This window comes from Rhinoderma darwinii, chromosome 5 (genome assembly GCF_050947455.1).
Source record: "Rhinoderma darwinii isolate aRhiDar2 chromosome 5, aRhiDar2.hap1, whole genome shotgun sequence".
Lineage (NCBI taxonomy): Eukaryota > Metazoa > Chordata > Amphibia > Anura > Rhinodermatidae > Rhinoderma > Rhinoderma darwinii.
In genome coordinates, this window is record NC_134691.1 from 336,557,562 (window position 1) to 336,581,760 (window position 24,199).

At 43.8% G+C, this 24,199-nt stretch overlaps 1 protein-coding gene across 2 annotated transcripts in view; it reads right to left on the reverse strand.

Moving 5' to 3' along the window:
• The window catches only part of AGMO (alkylglycerol monooxygenase), a 191,295-nt gene that overhangs the window by 161,866 nt on the left and 5,230 nt on the right, over nt 1–24,199 (reverse strand). For both annotated transcript variants that reach the window (XM_075828773.1, XM_075828774.1), the window contains exon 3: nt 21,474–21,601. In XM_075828773.1, coding sequence (XP_075684888.1) covers nt 21,474–21,601 — 128 coding nt within the window. The remainder of the gene's footprint in view (nt 1–21,473; nt 21,602–24,199) is intronic.

The window sequence follows — 24,199 nt, forward strand, 5'->3', positions numbered from 1 at the left end:
AGATAGATAGATAGATAGATAGATAGATAGATAGATAGATAGATAGATAGATGATAGGGAGATAGATAGATAGATAGATAGATAGATAGATAGATAGATAGATAGATAGATAGATAAGAATATTCAACTCATGCCTAACCCAATATCTAAATGCGCTGGCCAAGGCCGCTACTTTCCTGGCAGCAGAATTGGTCTCCGTACAATGACCCTGGTACATAAATACCCAAAATATGATTTTATCCATTTTTTGTTAGCTCTAGTGCTACCAACCCCCAATCCCCTTTCTCGGAGTCACTTTTATCACTTCTTTCCTGCAAGGACTGCAGAGTTTTACAAAGAGTTCCCCGAAAAATCCCGTCCTCTGTTCATGAAATCCTGTCAGGAGCGATTATGCGTCCCGCCTAGATCTAGTTCTATCAGAAGCTTTTATGATAAAGAGCATAACCCTGATTAATGGGCTATTAATCTCAAAAATATTCACCGTGGGCTCCGCATTTTTTTAAAGGATGTGGCGAAACCTTTTTTCCAAATGGGTAAAATAAAATTTGCTCTGTGGGAAAGGATGCAATCAATGGTGTATTAATCTTCCTCTCAGCTGCTAATGATTTTCACCAGTTCTTCCCTTCGGCTGGGGGGGGGGGGCTCGGCTGAGAGACGTCCACTGAGCGCATTCTGTCAGCCCTGCTAAATTTTTATTCATGCTGAAATCATTTTGACTGCGCATGAAACCTGAGCCCTAGATTTAAACTGTAGCCTGTGACAAGATTTCCTACCGCCTTCAATGGAAATCCAGATGTAGCAGAGCTGAATATGCAGTTTAACGCTTTGGGTCTGCACCATTTGTGCAATGTGATAACTTGGTGATAAAATAGTGGGGTAGGTCTATCTGGAGTTACCTCAACTGGATTGGCACAAGCTAATTTGGGGTAGGTATTCCCCCTTAGCCACTGCAGTCTGGGAATTCCCAGGCCACGGACCACAAGAGTAGATTTTCCGAGTGGTGGCTGATACCGGGCTTCACAGGAACATCAGGAGGAACCAAAACCATATTCAATGTCAAGTATGTTTGCAGGAACCAGAGTGGAGTTAGACTAGAATCAGCAGGCAAACGTCAGAGTCAAAATTATTGTTTTCAATAGGCACAGGCATCACAGGCACGTCTTGCCCGATTCCCCCGGCTTTCCTGGGCAAGCGATCAACAATTTCAATTGTATCTGCATCTTCAAGATGAGGATACAATTGAGTATGAGCTAACAGGGAAGCAGGCGTGACCATCATGGTATTAATTTGTTGATATATAATTTAGAGGTAAGCTATATGTATTTATGCTGGGGGAAAACTATTTCAGGGTGGGGGTAAAGTTAGTTTTTTTTACATAATTTAACCCAAAAAAATATCTCTCTCCCCTGGCAACCACTGCCCCAAGGTGCCTCAGGTGATTTCAAAGTCTAGTATCATCGCTGAACAAAACCATAATCAGAACTGGGATGAGAGAGTTGGAGAGCTGAAGTTTAATGTAGATAAATATAATAAACCGAAGATGACAGAACAAATTTCATTACAGCTCATTAAATGTTGGAAAACACTAATGTGTAGCAAGACGGTCCATATTTGGTACACAGATAAGTGGCAATAGGTTATAGTGTGAAGCAGAGACGTAAACAGGAAACAATACAGGTTCAATATACAGATAAGTGATAAGAGGTTATAGTGTGAAGCAGAGACGTGGTCAGCAAACAGTCCAAGTTCGGTACATGGATAAGCAGTAACAGGTTGCAGAGTGAGGCAGAGACGTGGTCAGGAAACAATACAGGTTCGATACACAGATAAGTGATAACAGGTTATAGTGTGAAGCAGAGATGGGGTCAGGAAACAATCCAAGTTTGCTACGCAAATGAGCAGCAACAGTTCATAGAGTAAGACAGAAAAAAAAACGAAACTACAGGCAGGAACTTCAATAGTCTTGCAATCAAGAAGTGCAAGGTCTAGGTTTATATATTAAGTCAAAAGTGTGCGACCAATCAGAAATAAAGGAAAATAATCCAGAAAGGCAAAAGTCAAGAGAAACTAGACAATAGATTCAGCAGTGGAGCTGTCCATCATCCCTTATAGCCCAGTAAGAAGATTAATGTCATAGTCCACTACGCTATTCTATCCTTTAAAAAAAAAAAGGTATACTAATGTATACCAGTCAGACGGTGGCCAAAAGGACACTCTTTTGGCATCCATCGGGCTAATAGAGACCTATAAATGTAGGACATAAATGTGATGGACCCAAAATAGCGACCATTCCCTCTAGAAGCCATACACAAGTAACAGGACTGCAGGTGATGGAGCACGACCTGATCCCTGGTTCTAGAGAAGCTGCATTATTGTTGCCCTGCACATTGACACCATCAGGCAGCTCCAACGCTCGACCAGGTCTTCTGGCGGATCCATTTCTCAAGGAAGACAAGAGTGGCCACAAAAGACGAGTGGCCATGATCAAATATGAACTGGTGATTAGCATAGTCCTATATAAAACCAGAGGTAGCACATCGCAATATCACAATATGTTGTGCCAGATGATAAACTCAGCTCTGCTACATCTACAATCTAAGATCCCTTTCCCCTCACATTTGGAAAATCTGCTTTCCGATGCATATTTTTCCATCAAAAGGAGGATCGAATCACGACTCAAGGGAGTGATGAAACATTCCCTAAGGAAATGTATCGGAATGTTTCCCCATCTCCCTTGCAACAAAATTATCCTCTTGACCAAAAAAGACCTTTGGAAGAGAGAAAATTATGTGAAAGGGGCCGAAACTCTGCTACATCTACCACATATTTTCCTAAATGTGACAAACAAAGCTCTAGTACATCTAACAAACTCAGCTCAACTACACCAAACTCAGTCTGCTACATGTGATAAACTCAGCTATGATTTTTTAAATTTAGTTTTTTCTCCTTTGGCTCTTTTTTCAGTCCACAGTTTGTTTCACATAACGAGAATAGAAAATGTGTTGAATACAAAGCTCAGCGTTCAGGTTAATTGGAGTTCCCAAGGAATTCAGCCCCTCAATTTGTTCGAGGGGGTTGGATCGGGCTTTAGATACTCAGTGGCTTTGCAGGAGTCATGCAGGATGACAAAATATAGTACCGGAGGGGTGTTCCTGTGCTCTGAAATGTTCCTCGCAGCTCGTCAATTATGTATGGTTTCTACGCAGTTAGTGCAAAATCCAGAATAAATGCGCTCGGTTCCACGTGAAGTAATGAAGTGATATTACACATGGAGGAGTTTAATAGATTCAGCAGCCCATGAGCAGAGCACATACTGAACGGTCGCCGCCAAGCCGGCTGCCTGCATGAAATATCAGGGTGGATCATGTCAGGGCTTTATCGTAAGCCTGTTTGACCACTACAGAGATGAGTTTGTCAGTGTAGCAGAGCTGAGGCCGGTCATTTCTAATCTGTGGTATTCCAAACCTACTGATATGGCTTCTTTCTTTTAGAAATAGCGCCACTCTTGTGCAGAGGCTGTGTCTGGTATTGCATCTCAACCCCAATCTCTTGCATGGGATTGAGCGGCAATTCCAGACATAGCCTATTGGCAAGAGTGGTGCTGTTTTATTTTTTATTTTTTTTAAAAGTAGCCATATTTTTCTCATGTCATACAACCCAATACAACCCCAATGCCAATACAACCCCTTTTATTCAATGAGTTATCACAATACAAATGAATATCACATTCAGCTCTGCTACATCTATAGGTCCCCTGGTTTAGTCATTATTAAGTCATATTGTTCTTAGACTTGATTTGATTTGTTCGTAGTTTTCAGTACCCCTCAAACTGGTTCACAAGAAGATTTGGGCCCAGCCCGGGCCCTGGCATGATAAGGGTTTCCTGCCACAAAAAGTTTCATGATGTCCAGCATTGGACTACTCCATGCCAAGTTCAGCTCATGATATGACCACAACATAGGATGTACCTAAAAGTGGACATATACAAGTTCTGTACAACATCCGGGTGTGCATTCAAACTATTTCCTCTTGTGGGCCCATATTGCCCCCTTCAGTGGCGTAACTACCGCGGTAGCAGCAGTAGCGGCTGCTACGGGGCCCGGGGCTTGAGGGGGCCCGTGCCGCCAGCCGACACGCCCACCCAAATGCCCGGTGGCGCCGCTAGCAGCCGTTATGGCTGCTACAGCGGTAGCGCCGCTACTGTGGGGCCCCCGACACCGAGCCTTACACAGGCCCTCTCATCATGCCTGTAGGTGTCGCTAGCACCGGAGGGGGCCCCAGTGCTAGCGGCAGCCAAATACATGTATTAGCACTGAATGGCCGGGCATGTTCCGTGCCTGACCATCCAGTGCCTTACAATGACACTGATTGGCTAGCGGCGCGATGACATCATCGCGCCGCTTCCATGCTTGGAAGGTGCTGATTGGCGGGGCAAGTCATTCTGCCCCGCCAATCAGCGTCATTGGAGGACGCTCGTTCAGTTCCAGCATACATGCTCAGAAGAGAGCATGTCTGCATCGCCAGTGAACAGCGTGGGAACGGGATCATGTGAGTATGTCAAGTTTATTTTTTTTTTCCCTCAAAAATGTGAATGGCATTATCTATAATGGGGGGGGGTCTATCTACAGGGGGGGTCGTCTTTATGTGGGCTATTATATATAGGGGGTCTATATGTGGGGCAGTAGCTACAGGGGGGTCTATATGTGGGGCAGTAGCTACAGGGGGGTCTATATGTGAGGGTGTGGGCCACTATATACAGGGGGCTCTATATGTGGGCCATTATATACAGGGGGCTCTATATGTGGGCCATTATATACAGGGGGGGTCTATATGTGGGCCACTATATACAGGGGGGGTCTATATGTGGGGCACTAGCTACAGGGGAGGTCTGTATGTTGGGATGTGGGCCACTATCTACAGGGGGGTCTATATGTGGGGCAGTATATGTGAGACACTATACAGGGGTGGGCTATATGTAGAGCACTATCTATAGGGGAGCTATTTTTTAGGGTACTTTCTATAGGGGTGGGCTATGTGTGGGACACTATATACAGGGGTGGGGCACTAGCAACAGGGTGGCTATATGTAGTGTACAGTCTACAGGGGTGGGCTATATGTGGGACACTATATACAGGGGGAGCTATATGTGAGACACTATCTACAGAGGTGGGCTATACGTGGAACACTAACTATAGGGGAAGCTATATGTAGGGCAGCACGGTGGCTCAGTGGTTAGCACTATTGTCTTGCAGCTCTGGAGTCCATATGTGGGCACTATCTACAGGGGGCACGGTGTGTGTGTGTGTGTGTGTGTGTGTGTGTGTGTGAGACAGTTATATTTAGATGTGTTGAGAATTTTAACTTTGTTTATAGGTGCAGAAACCGCATCTCCCAGCATATCCTTACCATTGTTTCGGCCATGCTGGGAGCTGTAGTTTTACACCGTACAAACCTATACGCAGTGGCGTAACTACCGCTATAGCAGCCGTAGCGACTTCTACGGGGCCTGCAGCATGAGGGGGCCCGTGGCACCCGCCGGCACGGCCCCCTCCCATGGCCGCAGGCTCCGCTAGCAGCCGCTATGGCTGCTACAGCGCGACGCCACTGAAGGGGTTGTTCCTACAAAAGACATGCATCCCCTATCCACAGGATAGGGGATACATGTGGGATCGCTGGGACGCCCAGCGATGAGGAGAACGGGGGACCGAAAGTCCCCCCTAAATTCTCCATGACAAACCTCGGACTTCCGGGGTCTGTGTCGGCAGCTCCGTAGAAATGAATGGAGCGCCGGTCGCGCTTGTGCGCATGCGTGACCAGCGCTCCTTTCATTTTTATTGAACTGCGCAGACGCCAGAAGTCCGAGGTTAGTCATGGAGAACTTCGGGGGACTTTCGGTCCCCCGTTCTCCTTATCGCTGCCAGCGATCACATATGTATCCCCTATCCTGTGGATAGGGGATGCATGTCTTTTGTAGGACAAACTATAGGCCGTTTTTTTTTTTGGGGGGGGGGGGGCTATATAGCGTTATCTACAGAGGGGGTCTGTATGGTGTTATCTACAGAGGGGGTCTGTATGGCGTTATCTACAGGGGGCTGTGTATGGTGCTATCTATAGGGGGCGCTGTGTGGTGGAATCTATAGGGAGGCACTATCTACAGGGGGGGGGGGTTGTGTGATACCCAGCAGAGGGGGGGCCCCAGTCAAAAGTTTGCTATGGGGCCGAGTCTTTCCTAGTTACGCCCCTGGCCCCTTTCCAAAACTGCCCCTAATATTCACCCTCTTGTTCAAACACTGGGGATAAAATAACAGGATCCGCCATCTTCACAAGATAATCCCGTTCCTTAAAGTAATGTACAAGAGAACGATCACAACCACTTAATGCCGGAGGCTGCAGGGACCACTAACCACCAGGGACAGAATGAACCCATGCCCACCAGGGAGTACAGATGACCTTCGCTGCCGACCTCACAGGGCATTAGTGGGTGAGCGGCAGGCGGTGGACAATAATATACCCAATGTATATACCCAATGGGGACTCGCAACAACAGCCAAATATACTATTAATACATGTGGTTCCGGCTGAACAGTGGATGAGAGTTGAAGTCAGAATTTGTAGGTTTTTGCCTTCTGAAAAAGAGGACACCCTTCAAAGGCCCAGGGACATTCTTCGCATGTAGACGAAAGTGCTTTAATCACCGAAACAGGAAAAGATTCTTTACAGTAAGGGTCAGTTCACACGTTGCGAAAATACTGCAGATTTTCTGCAACGGAATTAGTTGCGGGAAATCCGCAGCAAATACAGTAGCAGCAAAGTGGATGAGATAAAACAAATGTCATCCACACACTGCGTAAATAGTGAGCGGAAAAAACGTTTAGAAATTGACCTGCAGTGCGGAGTTTTATTTTGTAGCGCGTCAATTGTATTTGCGTAATCGCTGCTTATTTCTTGCAGGTTTTCCCCATTGAATTCAATGAGAAGGTAAAACCCGCAACAAATCGCCGCAAAAAAGCAACTCAGAAAAGAAAAAAATCTTATACTTACCCAGAAGTCTGTGTTTTTTCCTCCAGGCCAGGCTCCTGGGATGAAGTTTTATCCCATTTGAACGCTCCAGCCAATCACAGGCTGCAGCGGTGTTCACATGGAATGAAACGTCATCCCAGGAGCCTGGCCTGGAGGAAAAAACACAGACTTCTGGGTAAGTATAAGATTTTTTTCTTTTCTGAGTTGCTTTTTTGCGGCGATTTGTTGCGGGTTTTACCTTCTCATTGAATTCAATGGGGAAAACCTGCAAGAAATAAGCAGCGATTACGCAAATACAATTGACGCGCTACAAAATAAAACTCCGCACCGCAGGTCAATTTCTAAACGTTTTTTCCGCTTACTATTTACGCAGTGTGTGGATGACATTTGTTCCATCCCATGTGACCACCGCTGCAGCCAATCACATGTTGCAGCGATCTCCTGGGTTGAAACGTCGGAAGCTAAATTTTGCCGTTTTCCGCAGCGGACATGCCAGGCGAAAAACTGCACCACAGTTTGGTGGGATTTTTCGTTCCTGGAACTCCCTGAGGCGTACAGAGCGGATACGCTGTCTGCTTTTATGCAGTGAGAATTCAGCCTTAGAGTAGTCAGAATGCTTCACCAGGGTCAGACTGGCCTACCAGAGTACCACGGGATCCTTCGGTGTGTCCAGACACTGACCCAGTAATGGATCCCAAAAGGTCTAGCAGAAGACAACCCCATTTGGAGCTGACTTGGAAGCCAATCACTTGCTACTAGGGTCTATTTCTTATGGGTGGGTCACAAATAATCTTTTAGACCTTATTGACGATATGTCCTGTGTATACAATGATAACAAAAAGTGGATGTGCACATATTCTGTAGAGATGGTGGGTGGGCCCTCAGAATCATTCCCTCTGGTGGGCTCAGGGGACCCCAGTCTGACTTTGACAAGAGGTCATCATGACAAATACAATGACAGCACAATGGTAGTGAGAACCATAAGGCAAGAATCTTATAATTCATTCAGGGAAATTATCCGACTGCCTTGTGGGGTCAGGAAGGGTTTGATTTCCCCGTGTGGGGCCACAATTGTCCTGGAGGTTATTATTTTGCCTTTCTTTGAATCAAATAGCCAAGTCTGTGAAACTATGTGGTGGATGCCCCGAAATGGTTGAAATGGAGAAGTCCTAGGGGTAATTTCCCCTTCCGACCTCCTTTTAATCTTTCCCTGGATTCAACACATCTCCAAAGCCCATAGGGGACCATACATGGGGGACCATATATAGGGGACCATACATAGGGGACCATACATACGGAACCATACATAGGGGACCATACATAGGGAACCATACATAGGGGACCATACATAGGGAACCATACATAGGGAACCATACATAGTTGACCATACATAGGGAACCATACATAGTTGACCATACATAGGGAACCATACATACATCAGCCAGAACGGGATCCACAAACATTACATCACAATTGTATCATTGCACATTTCATAATATTCCCTTAAGCGGCATGAGGGCCTAACTACAATGCCAACCTTTGCAATCCCTATTGCTAAACCACAGTAGTGACCTGCTGTCCTTCTAGATGCAAGGTCACTTCTAGGGTGTCTCAATAATGTCTCCTAGTCAACACTGGGGCTATATTTGCAGCTCATACCAGTTAACGCACAATGTGTTGTGGCCATGGCCGGTGATTCCGATCCAGAAGTCCCTGACTTCACTCTCCATATATTGACATAGAAGTCAGGGTTTTCTCTTGGAATGGTCCCCTACAGTGGCACTATATACAAGAAGGTAGGTGGGTGCCATCTATGGGTCTATGGGGGGTGCTATATAAAAGTGGGCTGTGTAACACTACCTACAGGGGGGCTGAGTGGCACTACCTACAGGGGGGCTGTGTGGCATTACCTACAGGGGGGCTGTGTGGCATTACCTACTGGGGGCTGTGTGGCATTACCTACAGGGGGCTGTGTGACATTACCTACATGGGGCTCTGTGGCACTACCTACATGGGGCTGTGCGGCATTACCTACAGGGGGCAGTGTGGCTCTACCTACAAGGGGGCTGTGTGGCACTACCTACAGGGGGCTGTATGGCACTACCTACAGGGGGCTGTATGGCACTACCTACAGGGGGCTGTGCGGCACTACCTACAGGGGGCTGTGTGGCACTACCCACAGGGGGCTGTGCGGCATTACCTACAAGGGGCAGTGCGGCAGTACCTATAAGGGGGGCTGTGTGGCACTACCTACAGGGGGCTGTGTGGCACTACCTACAGGGGGTTGTGCGGCATTACCTACAGGGGGCTATGTGGCACTAACTACAGGGGGGCTGTGGTAGTATCTACAGAGGGCAGTGTGTGGCATTATCTACAGAGGGAAATGTGTGACAAAATGTATACAAATAAAATTTGTCCGTTTTGAAAAACGGACAGGGAAAAATTGTCCGTTAAATACGGAAGCACAGCCCGGAACGGAAACATTGCAAAACGGCCGAGAATAACGAACCACAATGGCCGTTTTTATCGGTCAACACTCGGAACCCTGTCGTGTGAATAATGCCTTAGTCAACTGCTGGGATTGGGGTTTTCCCTGATCCTCGCAGGTGCGGCGGGAGTGCAGTTGTGTGTTACTGCCATCCTCCTGCCAATGATCACTGCGGGGCCGGCCTTAGGTGTGTGTGACCTGTGCCTTCGTACAGGGTGCATCACTCCAGCAGGTGGGAGGGGGCGCTATGCTGGCTCCCTTCCTCTGCTTGTTTCAGAAACGCCCAGGCCCGGCGACTCAGCAGTCGACTTTCCGCCCGGGCGCTTCTTCACTCAGTGCCTTTGCTACCGCTGTAGCAGCCATAGCGGCTGCTAGCAGCGTCATCGGGCATGAGGGCGGTGGCGCCGCTAGCAGCCACTGCAGCTGCTACAACGGTAGCGAAGGCACTATAGCAGAGCAGGGAGGTATCTCCCTGCTCTGCTATCTACTAGCGCCACTGTAGCTCGCTGAAGGAGCGGAATCCCCGTGTGGCCGGGGATTCCGCTCCTGGAGCGCTCCACTTGATATCTCTGTCCTTATATGGACAGTGACATCAAGAGAAACTCCTGAAGCGAATCCCTGGACCCGCGTTGCAGACGCTGTTACCTGGGATTCCACTCCAGGAGAAGCCAATTATGTCACTGTCCATAAATGGACACAGACGACAGGAGCTACTCCTGGAGTGGAATCCCCGGTCACAGAGTCGGCAACGCTGTGGGGCACTACCAACCAGGGGGCTGTGGGCTGTGTGGCACTCCCTACCAGGGGGCTGTGTGGCACTCCCTACCAGGGGGCTGTGTGGCACTCCCTACCAGGGGGCTGTGTGGCACTCCCTACCAGGGGGCTGTGTGGCACTCCCTACCAGGGGGCTGTGTGGCACTCCCTACCAGGGGGCTGTGTGGCACTCCCTACCAGGGGGCTGTGTGGCACTCCCTACCAGGGGGCTGTGTGGCACTCCCTACCAGGGGGCTGTGTGGCACTCCCTACCAGGGGGCTGTGTGGCACTCCCTACCAGGGGGCTGTGTGGCACTCCTTATCAGGGGGCTGTGTGGCACTCCCTACCATAGGGCTTTGTAGCGCTCTCTACAGGGGGCTGAGTGGCGCTCTCTACAGGGGGCTGAGTAGCGCTCTCTACAAGGGGGATGTGTCCCGCTCTCTACAAGGGGGCTGTGTGGCGCTATCTACAAGGGGGTGATGTGGCGCTATCTACAAGGGGGCTGTGTGGAGCTATCTACAAGGGGGCTGTGTGGCACTATCTACAAGGGGGCTGTGTGGTCTTCAAGTGGTTTCCACCTCTGACCTCCAATTGAAATGAATAATAGCCGGAAAATACCTGTGTCACTCGTTTGGACCTTTTTCGCCTGCGTCTTTCGCATTCGCTTCAACGGCTTAAGAAAAACGCAAAAAAAAAAAAATACGTCAAACAACGCTGTCAATTCCTGAAGGAATTTTGAGTCAGATTTTTTTTGCCTTACAAAAAACGAGTGTGAACAGACCCTACGAGTGTAGTTCTTGTTTTTAGCCATTTTCTGTCTTTCCCAAAACAATTTTTGGTAGGGGTGCCCTGAGGAAATTTTATATTTAGAATGAAATAGGGATGGGAAAGGGGAAAAGATGTGGTCTAATGTGAAATTAATAAATAACCTTTATTGATTAACATTAAAATTTATAAAAGTTCATTGGTGCAAACTGGTATGTGTGAGTGACCCCCAAACTCACATACCATTAACCCGAAATATGGTGTAAATTGAGTGAGATCACTAATTTATTTTAAAGCGATTCCACCAACGCTAATGTTCCATTAGAGTGCAATAATCGCTGCACTACAATGGGAATTAGAATTCAAAATAAACGAATGGAATCAAGTTGACAGTGTCAACTGATTAAACTGGTCCGTGCTGGACAAGTGGGCTCATATAATGATTGCTGCACTGTGGTATTGACAGGCAGCTGGGTGGACTAAAATAGCCCTACACTGACTAAATGGGTATGCATGAAGTGAACCACATGCACACCCTGCGTTTTTGCTGCGTTATTGATAGACAGCAATCAACACTCAAAGATTGAGTGGTTGAGTGATTTCACTTAGTGTTAGATACAATGTTTGTCACCATTGTTTAATTGTGGTGCACACTTAGCTGAACTGTGAATAGGAACCGTTGATGGTTATTTTTATTATATGTATTGAATTTGTAACCCTCCGTTTTTGTGGCTCCAGATGGAATAAAGTGAAGTCCAAATACCGGTTCAAATAATATGTCAGCTAAGAATATAGGCTGTGCTGGAACGTAGTTGTTACTGTTATTGCTGCGCTGTTGGACCAGCAAGCAGCTAATTGAAGTCAGAGTGAGCCCTACAGTGACTAGATGAGCAGTGGTGATCGAACCACATGCACATCTAACGTTACTCCAACGTTTATTATAGGCAGTTAATTATCGAGTGCGCCTTCACATCGCTGTCTGCCTGGGGAGCAGCGATGTAGAGAGCGATTGTGATATGCGCCACCACCGCTGGAGAACCCAGAAGTGGTGAGCTACATTCGCTCACTGAATCGTGTCAGTTGCCAGAGCGATTATTAAATAAGTCCTCTCCACTGACTCAGTATGAAGGCTGAGTGAATGGGTATGATGGTGAGAGCTCTGGTGCCGAGACCCCACAGCCTCGCTACACCTCGCCTGAGGTCTAAGCCCGTGGGTGAGGATTCACACCGGGAAGATCGTACAGGGGTTACTGGTCGACTGACCATATGATAGCGGGAGGCGGGAGAGATATGCCCCGGCTTTTCAGAGTAGGGCAGCAAGACACGCTGTAATTAATATAGCGCACTGAAGTAGCTGACAGTTGTCAGCTGTCAGCCGTGTTGTATAGCGTGGTCTGTTATGAGCTGAACAGAAGCAGCTCTGATTAATTGTAAGCACCAATGAATAGTGGATATAGCACCCGACGCGCGTTTCGCCAGAATTCTGGCTTCTTCCAGGGGTGGGAGGCCGCCATTAAAACGCCCTATAAATAGGGTCCATGTTAATTGACGGACTCAGGAACCAATCAGGGACCTAGGTCTCGATTGGTATAGTTTCAATGAAGTTCTCAAAATGAAAATCGCTAATAATTGCAAATATCATCACTAGGACACCAAAACCATCATGATACGACCAAAAACAGAGAATTATATATGCACAAAGAGATGTATATATATGAAGTAACAAAATAAAATGAAATAAAATGAGATAAATGATACGTAAATCCCGTAGTTGTAGTGATGGAGTAATCATACAGCAAAGGAGTTGAAAATTGTTATATGTGTAATAAATACACAAAAACACTTACAAATGTTAATGAAAGGATGTAAATATGATATAGAGGGTATATATTAATGTGGACATTTAACCGGTGTTTTAAAGAAAACATCCAAAGCCAAAGTTTTCATTGAGTCCAAAAGGACTTACTGTTTTCATATTAAAAATCCATTCGCTTTCCTTTTGCAAGAGTGCCTGATCTAAGTTGCCTCTTCTGATGCCCAAATGTATTACACACAGGGCCCAGCCTTTAAGAGTTGTCCAGTTGGAATTATGTACATTCCCAAAATGTCTGGCTATTGGGGTTGGGTTAAATGGCTTATTTTTAGTTCTGCAATCTTGCTCATTTTTTGCAAAATTAATTATCGAGTTGATGTGTTCACGAATCCGTATACGCAGCTCTCTTTTGGTTTTCCCAATATATTTGAGACCACATGGGCATTCAAGGCAGTAAATCACTCCAGGGGTGGAACATCTTATGTGGTCAGAGATCCGATGGAGGATACCAAAGGCATCCACAAACTCTCTCTTGTCCACTAGTACCCGACAAGCTCTACACATTCTGCAAGGATGGAAACCAGGATTGAGTACTGAAATATTCTTACTTTTTCTAGAGAAATGGCTCTGAACCAAGATATTTGAAATGGTTTTACATTTCCTGTATCCCAAGGAGACCCTGCTGGTGAGTAGACTATTGAGTACTGGGTCACTAAGTAAAATGTTCCAGTGACGGTTTAGAATGAGTGTCATTTCATCCCAACTGTCATTATAATCAGTGACAAATCGTGGTTGGGATCGTTCTGTATTGACCCTTATTTTGGGGGTCAATAGAGTTTCCCGATTGGTCCTCAGTGCCCAATTGTAGGCTTTCTTGATGTTCCTTTTACTGTAATTCCTGCATGATAGCCTGTTCTTTAGTTCTGCTGCCCTTGTCTTAAAAAGCTGGAAGGTGGAGCAATTTCGTCTAAGCCTCAAGAATTCTCCCTTTGGGATGCCTTTAATAGTATTAGCGGAATGAGCACTTGTTGCATCCAGAAGGCTATTAGTGGCTGTTTTCTTGCGATAGAGGTCCGTCTCAATGGAACCGCGCTCGTTGGTAAAGAGCCTCACATCCAGGAAAGGGATAGACTGATGGTCATATGTTAAGGTCAATTTGAGGTTAAAGTTATTGGTGTTCAAAACTTCAATGAATTCTTCAAGTTCTCCAGAAGAGCCATTCCAAATGAACAGTATGTCATCTAAAAATCTGCGCCAGATATTAATCCTGGACGTGAATTTCTCCATCTCGGGACAAAAAACGTGACATTCTTCCCACCAGCCCAGATATAGGTTGGCAAAGGTGGGTGCCACCGCTGCTCCCATGGCTGTTCCTCGTAATTGCAGATAAAATCTGCCATCAAAGAGGAAATAGTTGTGTTTCAAGATAAATTTGAGTGCACGTAAGACAAAATTTTTCCGAGATGGATTGTAGCCTTCCTTTCTTTCCAAGAAGAATTCTACTGCTGCACAGCCTACCTTGTGGTCTATGCTCGTATAGAGGGACTCCACATCGCAGGTGGTGAGCCATTCGTCTACCTCCAGGGAACTACCATTCAGGTCTTTAAGCACCTGCATGGTATCCCTGGTGTGGGAAGGTAACTGGTATACCAGTTCTCGTAGTTCTTCGTCTAACCAGTGATTGCATACCGGTTCAAATAATATGTCAGCTAAGAATATAGGCTGTGCTGGAACGTAGTTGTTACTGTTATTGCTGCGCTGTTGGACCAGCAAGCAGCTAATTGAAGTCAGAGTGAGCCCTACAGTGACTAGATGAGCAGTGGTGATCGAACCACATGCACATCTAACGTTACTCCAACGTTTATTATAGGCAGTTAATTATCGAGTGCGCCTTCACATCGCTGTCTGCCTGGGGAGCAGCGATGTAGAGAGCGATTGTGATATGCGCCACCACCGCTGGAGAACCCAGAAGTGGTGAGCTACATTCGCTCACTGAATCGTGTCAGTTGCCAGAGCGATTATTAAATAAGTCCTCTCCACTGACTCAGTATGAAGGCTGAGTGAATGGGTATGATGGTGAGAGCTCTGGTGCCGAGACCCCACAGCCTCGCTACACCTCGCCTGAGGTCTAAGCCCGTGGGTGAGGATTCACACCGGGAAGATCGTACAGGGGTTACTGGTCGACTGACCATATGATAGCGGGAGGTGGGAGAGATATGCCCCGGCTTTTCAGAGTAGGGCAGCAAGACACGCTGTAATTAATATAGCGCACTGAAGTAGCTGACAGTTGTCAGCTGTCAGCCGTGTTGTATAGCGTGGTCTGTTATGAGCTGAACAGAAGCAGCTCTGATTAATTGTAAGCACCAATGAATAGTGGATATAGCACCCGACGCGCGTTTCGCCAGAATTCTGGCTTCTTCCAGGGGTGGGAGGCCGCCATTAAAACGCCCTATAAATAGGGTCCATGTTAATTGACGGACTCAGGAACCAATCAGGGACCTAGGTCTCGATTGGTATAGTTTCAATGAAGTTCTCAAAATGAAAATCGCTAATAATTGCAAATATCATCACTAGGACACCAAAACCATCATGATACGACCAAAAACAGAGAATTATATATGCACAAAGAGATGTATATATATGAAGTAACAAAATAAAATGAAATAAAATGAGATAAATGATACGTAAATCCCGTAGTTGTAGTGATGGAGTAATCATACAGCAAAGGAGTTGAAAATTGTTATATGTGTAATAAATACACAAAAACACTTACAAATGTTAATGAAAGGATGTAAATATGATATAGAGGGTATATATTAATGTGGACATTTAACCGGTGTTTTAAAGAAAACATCCAAAGCCAAAGTTTTCATTGAGTCCAAAAGGACTTACTGTTTTCATATTAAAAATCCATTCGCTTTCCTTTTGCAAGAGTGCCTGATCTAAGTTGCCTCTTCTGATGCCCAAATGTATTACACACAGGGCCCAGCCTTTAAGAGTTGTCCAGTTGGAATTATGTACATTCCCAAAATGTCTGGCTATTGGATCCGCATGAGTTTTCAGACACAGGCACAGATGGGACAGATATATCGGACTCGGACACAGATCCACAGCCCAATCAGGGTAGACAACCCAGTAGGAATAGAAACCCCAATAGAAACACTCATACCGTCACTACTGAGGTGCCTTTTTTACGGGACAGAGGGAGGTGGGGCTTCAGGGGCTCACAACAATGGAGGAAGGAGTCTCAGAGACCCTACAAAAAGTGAGCTGCAGCAATGTGAATCCTAGTGAGGAATGCCTGAGAGTCATCAACCTCTCTAGTCATGTTCTCACGGGCCCTCAATTATCAGTCCTTAAGAAAGGTTTTAATTTTTGCCTTACCACTAAACTTAACAAATTTACCGTAATCAAGGATCTCCATCTCTTTGGGCGGAAACTATTCTATCAAAAAATGTACAGCAGACAAACCAAAATCACTGATGGGGAACAGTCCAATACCGCCAACTTGGATTGCCTATCAGAAGTAGAAATTAATACACTGGGAGACCTAGAGGAACTGTTGTTGGAAAACCCTACCCAACAATGTGAGGGTGACTCCAGTTCCCTTATTACTCCCCATAAGAGATCTAAAATCAAGTCCAAAACCCTGTCCATGCCCTCTTTGGAAGGTTGCCCGGCAATCAAAGTCTTTGTTGACCTAGTATCCCAGGACTTATTGTCACTATCCAAGCAATGGCCATCTCACAATCTTAGTCCAGATGAAGAACGGGCACTCCAGGATATGCGCAAATGGGATGACGTTGTCTTCAAAAATTCCGATAAAGGGGGCAATGTTGTCATTTGGTCGAAAGAAAAATATCTACTGGAAGCTAAAAGGCAACTTCTTGACAAAGCCTGTTATCGCCCACTTTGGGGTGACCCAACTGAACAATTCCTTAAAGAATACAACGACATGATTCAGGAAGGTTTTGAGGAAGGAGCCATAATTGTTAAAGAGAGGGACTTCATGAAGGTACAGTACCCCAGGATTGCAACACTTTACCTCCTTCCAAAGGTGCATAAAAATCCTCTTAATCCCCCAGGGAGGCCGATTGTCTCTGGTGTGGGTAATCTGACCGAAAAATGCAATCACTGGTTAGACGAAGAACTACGAGAACTGGTATACCAGTTACCTTCCCACACCAGGGATACCATGCAGGTGCTTAAAGACCTGAATGGTAGTTCCCTGGAGGTAGACGAATGGCTCACCACCTGCGATGTGGAGTCCCTCTATACGAGCATAGACCACAAGGTAGGCTGTGCAGCAGTAGAATTCTTCTTGGAAAGAAAGGAAGGCTACAATCCATCTCGGAAAAATTTTGTCTTACGTGCACTCAAATTTATCTTGAAACACAACTATTTCCTCTTTGATGGCAGATTTTATCTGCAATTACGAGGAACAGCCATGGGAGCAGCGGTGGCACCCACCTTTGCCAACCTATATCTGGGCTGGTGGGAAGAATGTCACGTTTTTTGTCCCGAGATGGAGAAATTCACGTCCAGGATTAATATCTGGCGCAGATTTTTAGATGACATACTGTTCATTTGGAATGGCTCTTCTGGAGAACTTGAAGAATTCATTGAAGTTTTGAACACCAATAACTTTAACCTCAAATTGACCTTAACATATGACCATCAGTCTATCCCTTTCCTGGATGTGAGGCTCTTTACCAACGAGCGCGGTTCCATTGAGACGGACCTCTATCGCAAGAAAACAGCCACTAATAGCCTTCTGGATGCAACAAGTGCTCATTCCGCTAATACTATTAAAGGCATCCCAAAGGGAGAATTCTTGAGGCTTAGACGAAATTGCTCCACCTTCCAGCTTTTTAAGACAAGGGCAGCAGAACTAAAGAACAGGCTATCATGCAGGAATTACAGTAAAAGGAACATCAAGAAAGCCTACAATTGGGCACTGAGGACCAATCGGGAAACTCTATTGACCCCCAAAATAAGGGTCAATACAGAACGATCCCAACCACGATTTGTCACTGATTATAATGACAGTTGGGATGAAATGACACTCATTCTAAACCGTCACTGGAACATTTTACTTAGTGACCCAGTACTCAATAGTCTACTCACCAGCAGGGTCTCCTTGGGATACAGGAAATGTAAAACCATTTCAAATATCTTGGTTCAGAGCCATTTCTCTAGAAAAAGTAAGAATATTTCAGTACTCAATCCTGGTTTCCATCCTTGCAGAATGTGTAGAGCTTGTCGGGTACTAGTGGACAAGAGAGAGTTTGTGGATGCCTTTGGTATCCTCCATCGGATCTCTGACCACATAAGATGTTCCACCCCTGGAGTGATTTACTGCCTTGAATGCCCATGTGGTCTCAAATATATTGGGAAAACCAAAAGAGAGCTGCGTATACGGATTCGTGAACACATCAACTCGATAATTAATTTTGCAAAAAATGAGCAAGATTGCAGAACTAAAAATAAGCCATTTAACCCAACCCGAATAGCCAGACATTTTGGGAATGTACATAATTCCAACTGGACAACTCTTAAAGGCTGGGCCCTGTGTGTAATACATTTGGGCATCAGAAGAGGCAACTTAGATCAGGCACTCTTGCAAAAGGAAAGCGAATGGATTTTTAATATGAAAACAGTAAGTCCTTTTGGACTCAATGAAAACTTTGGCTTTGGATGTTTTCTTTAAAACACCGGTTAAATGTCCACATTAATATATACCCTCTATATCATATTTACATCCTTTCATTAACATTTGTAAGTGTTTTTGTGTATTTATTACACATATAACAATTTTCAACTCCTTTGCTGTATGATTACTCCATCACTACAACTACGGGATTTACGTATCATTTATCTCATTTTATTTCATTTTATTTTGTTACTTCATATATATACATCTCTTTGTGCATATATAATTCTCTGTTTTTGGTCGTATCATGATGGTTTTGGTGTCCTAGTGATGATATTTGCAATTATTAGCGATTTTCATTTTGAGAACTTCATTGAAACTATACCAATCGAGACCTAGGTCCCTGATTGGTTCCTGAGTCCGTCAATTAACATGGACCCTATTTATAGGGCGTTTTAATGGCGGCCTCCCACCCCTGGAAGAAGCCAGAATTCTGGCGAAACGCGCGTCGGGTGCTATATCCACTATTCATTGGTGCTTACAATTAATCAGAGCTGCTTCTGTTCAGCTCATAACAGACCACGCTATACAACACGGCTGACAGCTGACAACTGTCAGCTACTTCAGTGCGCTATATTAATTACAGCGTGTCTTGCTGCCCTACTCTGAAAAGCCGGGGCATATCTCTCCCACCTCCCGCTATCATATGGTCAGTCGACCAGTAACCCCTGTACGATCTTCCCGGTGTGAATCCTCACCCACGGGCTTAGACCTCAGGCGAGGTGTAGCGAGGCTGTGGGGTCTCGGCACCAGAGCTCTCACCATCATACCCATTCACTCAGCCTTCATACTGAGTCAGTGGAGAGGACTTATTTAATAATCGCTCTGGCAACTGACACGATTCAGTGAGCGAATGTAGCTCACCACTTCTGGGTTCTCCAGCGGTGGTGGCGCATATCACAATCGCTCTCTACATCGCTGCTCCCCAGGCAGACAGCGATGTGAAGGCGCACTCGATAATTAACTGCCTATAATAAACGTTGGAGTAACGTTAGATGTGCATGTGGTTCGATCACCACTGCTCATCTAGTCACTGTAGGGCTCACTCTGACTTCAATTAGCTGCTTGCTGGTCCAACAGCGCAGCAATAACAGTAACAACTACGTTCCAGCACAGCCTATATTCTTAGCTGACATATTATTTGAACCGGTATTTGGACTTCACTTTATTCCATCTGGAGCCACAAAAACGGAGGGTTACAAATTCAATACATATAATAAAAATAACCATCAACGGTTCCTATTCACAGTTCAGCTAAGTGTGCACCACAATTAAACAATGGTGACAAACATTGTATCTAACACTAAGTGAAATCACTCAACCACTCAATCTTTGAGTGTTGATTGCTGTCTATCAATAACGCAGCAAAAACGCAGGGTGTGCATGTGGTTCACTTCATGCATACCCATTTAGTCAGTGTAGGGCTATTTTAGTCCACCCAGCTGCCTGTCAATACCACAGTGCAGCAATCATTATATGAGCCCACTTGTCCAGCACGGACCAGTTTAATCAGTTGACACTGTCAACTTGATTCCATTCGTTTATTTTGAATTCTAATTCCCATTGTAGTGCAGCGATTATTGCACTCTAATGGAACATTAGCGTTGGTGGAATCGCTTTAAAATAAATTAGTGATCTCACTCAATTTACACCATATTTCGGGTTAATGGTATGTGAGTTTGGGGGTCACTCACACATACCAGTTTGCACCAATGAACTTTTATAAATTTTAATGTTAATCAATAAAGGTTATTTATTAATTTCACATTAGACCACATCTTTTCCCCTTTCCCATCCCTATTTCATTCTAGCTCCAACCGGTGGTGTACACCAATGTGGTCCCCTGACCCAATTTCCCAGTGAGACAGGTGATCTTCACCAGTTGCGAAATTTTATATTTCCAGTGCTGCCTCGAGTCCAAAAAGGTTGGGAAACTCTGTACTAGGCTACAGGATCACGCCAGCCGACGCAAGAATCCCGTTGTGGAGCAGCTCAGTTCGTCATGGGAACGAGGCCTAGGTGAGTAAAATTTTTGTTTTTGTTTGGGGGCACTGTTTACAAGGGGGAGGTGGGGGCTGTATGGCACTGTCTACAAGGGGGAGGTGGGGGGGGGGCTGTATGGCACGATCTAGAAAGACGAGGTGGGTGATTATGGCACGGTCTACAGGGAGGCTGTATGGCAAAATCTACAGGGGGGCACTATACTGTGTGGGGGCAACTAAGCGGACATTATACTGTGTAGGGGTACTACAGGTGGCATAATACTGTGGGCACAATTAGAGGACAAATTACTGTGTCCTTGAAGGGGTTGTAATATATTATATTATTAAATATTATTATTATACTGTATGGGGGCACTAAAGGGGCATTATAATTTTTTTATGGCGCATTTTTTTTAATGATGGGGTGGGGCACTGAGAGATTATTTTGCATGGGGCACAAGCTATCCTAAGGCCAGCCCTGATCCCATGGGCACAATGGCAGAGACCCGTTTAATTTTAAAAAATTCTACAGGTTTTGTTAGGAATCTACAGATTGACCCCACCACCCGGCCGTTCTGCTTTTATTTGCCGAAAATCCGAATCCACTAATAAATCTGTGAGCGTCGTCCCTCAATACCGATCATCTGCCAAGAAGCAATTCACTCTTGGTAGGTCCATAAAACTACAATTACAGTAAATTGTCATGAATTTACTGTCGGTATTATTTAAAATACCATTAAAGTACCTGTAATCCAGAATATTACAGATTATGTCATCCACATCACGCTAGGACTGTGCACCGCCTGCAATTTCCAATTAAATTGTTATATGAACTAAAATGCTCTGGAATGAAGCATCCTTGGCTGTAAGACTCCTCAGACCTTCCAGTTCAGTGACTAAAATAAGACTTTTCCAACCACAAGAGCAATTTCACTTACTCTGGCAGACGAGACAAAACTCCTGCCGAAAGGGACGTCAGTCCATCATTAACTCGGAGTGGTCGACCCTTCCAAGCCCAGCTTGTTATAACCTCCAGTACCAGCATAATCATGAAGTAAACAGTCGCCTGCAAAAGAAAAGGGATGAAAAGCAGCGTAATACAAGAAACGTCATTGTGATTGTCACGTTGTGTGATCAATGGACCTACAGATACTTAATAGATCAGGACACATAATCATCTATATTTTTGTAGATATGGGGCAGTATTATAGTAGTTATATTCTTGTATATAGGGGCAGTGTTATAGTAGTTATATTCCTGTATATAGGGAGCAGTATTATAGTAGTTATATTCTTGTATATAGGGGCAGTATTATAGTAGTTATATTCTTGTATATATAGGGGCAGTATTATAGTAGTTATATTCTTGTATATAGGGGCAGTATTATAGTAGTTATATTCCTGTATATAGGGAGCAGTATTATAGTAGTTATATTCTTGTATATAGGGGCAGTATTATAGTAGTTATATTCTTGTATATATAGGGGCAGTATTATAGTAGTTATATTCCTGTATATAGGGAGCAGTATTATAGTAGTTATATTCTTGTACATAGGGGCAGTATTATAGTAGATATATTCTTGTATATAGGGGGCAGTATTATAGTAGTTATATTCTTGTAAATAGGGGGCAGTATTATAGTAGTTATATTCTTGTATATAGGGGGCAGTATTATAGTAGTTATATTCTTGTATATAGGGGACAGTATTATAGTAGTTATATTCTTGTATATTGGGGGCAGTATTATAGTAGTTATATTCTTGTATATAGGAGCAGTATTATAGTAGTTATATTCTTGTATATAGGAGCAGTATTATAGTAGTTATATTCTTGTATATAGGGGCAGTATTATAGTAGTTATATTCTTGTATATAGGGGCAGTATTATAGTAGTTATATTCTTGTGTATAGGAGCAGTATTATAGTAGTTAAATTCTTGTACATAGGAGACAGTATTATAGTAGTTATATTCCTGTATATAGGGAGCAGTATTATAGTAGTTATATTCTTGTATATATGAGCAGTATTATAGTAGTTATATTCTTGTATATAGGAGCAGTATTATAGTAGTTATATTCTTGTATATAGGGGCAGTATTATAGTAGTTATATTCCTGTATATAGGGAGCAGTATTATAGTAGTTATATTCTTGTATATAGGAGCAGTATTTTAGTAGTTATATTCTTGTATATAGGGATCAGTATTATAGTAGTTATATTCTTGTATACAGGGGGTAGTATTATAGTAGTTATATTCTTGTATATAGGGAGCAGTATTATAGTAGTTATAGTCTTGTATATAGGGGCAGTACTATAGTAGTTATATTCTTGTAGATAGGGGCAGTATTATAGTAGTTATATTCTTGTAGATAGGGGCAGTATTATAGTAGTTATATTCTTGTAGATAGGGGCAGTATTATAGTAGTTATATTCTTGTATATAGGGGCAGTATTATAGTAGTTATATTCTTGTATATAGGAGGCAGTATTATAGTAGTTATATTCTTGTATATAGGAGGCAGTATTATAGTAGTTATATTCTTGTATATAGGGAGCAGTAGTATAGTAGTTATATTCTTGTATATAGAGCAGTATTATAGTAGTTATATTCTTGTATATAGGGGCAGTATTATAGTAGTTATATTCTTGTATATAGGGGCAGTACTATAGTAGTTATATTCTTGTAGATAGGGGCAGTATTATAGTAGTTATATTCTTGTATATAGGAGGCAGTATTATAGTAGTTATATTCTTGTATATAGGGGCAGTATTATAGTAGTTATATTCTTGTATATAGGGGAAGGATTATAGTAGTTATATTCTTGTATATAGGAGCAGTATTATAGTAGTTATATTCTTGTATATAGGGGCAGTATTATAGTAGTTATATTCCTGTATATAGGGGCAGTATTATAGTAGTTATATTCTTGTATATAGGAGGCAGTATTATAGTAGTTATATTCTTGTATATAGGAGGCAGTATTATAGTAGTTATATTCTTGTATATAGGGAGCAGTATTATAGTAGTTATATTCTTGTATATAGAGCAGTATTATAGTAGTTATATTCTTGTATATAGGGGCAGTATTATAGTAGTTATATTCTTGTATATAGGGGCAGTATTATAGTAGTTATATTCTTGTATATAGGAGCAGTATTATAGTAGTTATATTCTTGTATATAGGGGCAGTATTATAGTAGTTATATTCTTGTATATAGGGGAAGGATTATAGTAGTTATATTCTTGTATATAGGAGCAGTATTATAGTAGTTATATTCTTGTATATAGGGGGCAGAATTATAGTAGTTATATTCTAATATTAATGGTACAGTATTATAGTTATTATAGTCTAGTCCATAGGGAATGGATAGGCCTTTAATGTTATGTTATATTATAGAAAACCCATTTTAGACTGTTCTGGTACAATGCATAAATCTCTATTTTTTCAATAATATCAAGTTGTCCATGGTCTGGGTCATCCTTCTTCCCATTACACCACCTCCACACTCTGTCACTGGGTAGTCCACTTTTAACTTCTCTGTCCATAGAACCTGTTCCCAGATAGTTTGAGGATCATCCAGGTGTATTTTAGCATCATAGAACATACGCTGATGTTACTCTTGAATAGTTGCAGTTACCATCATGGAGAGAGCTGTAATTCCCTAGA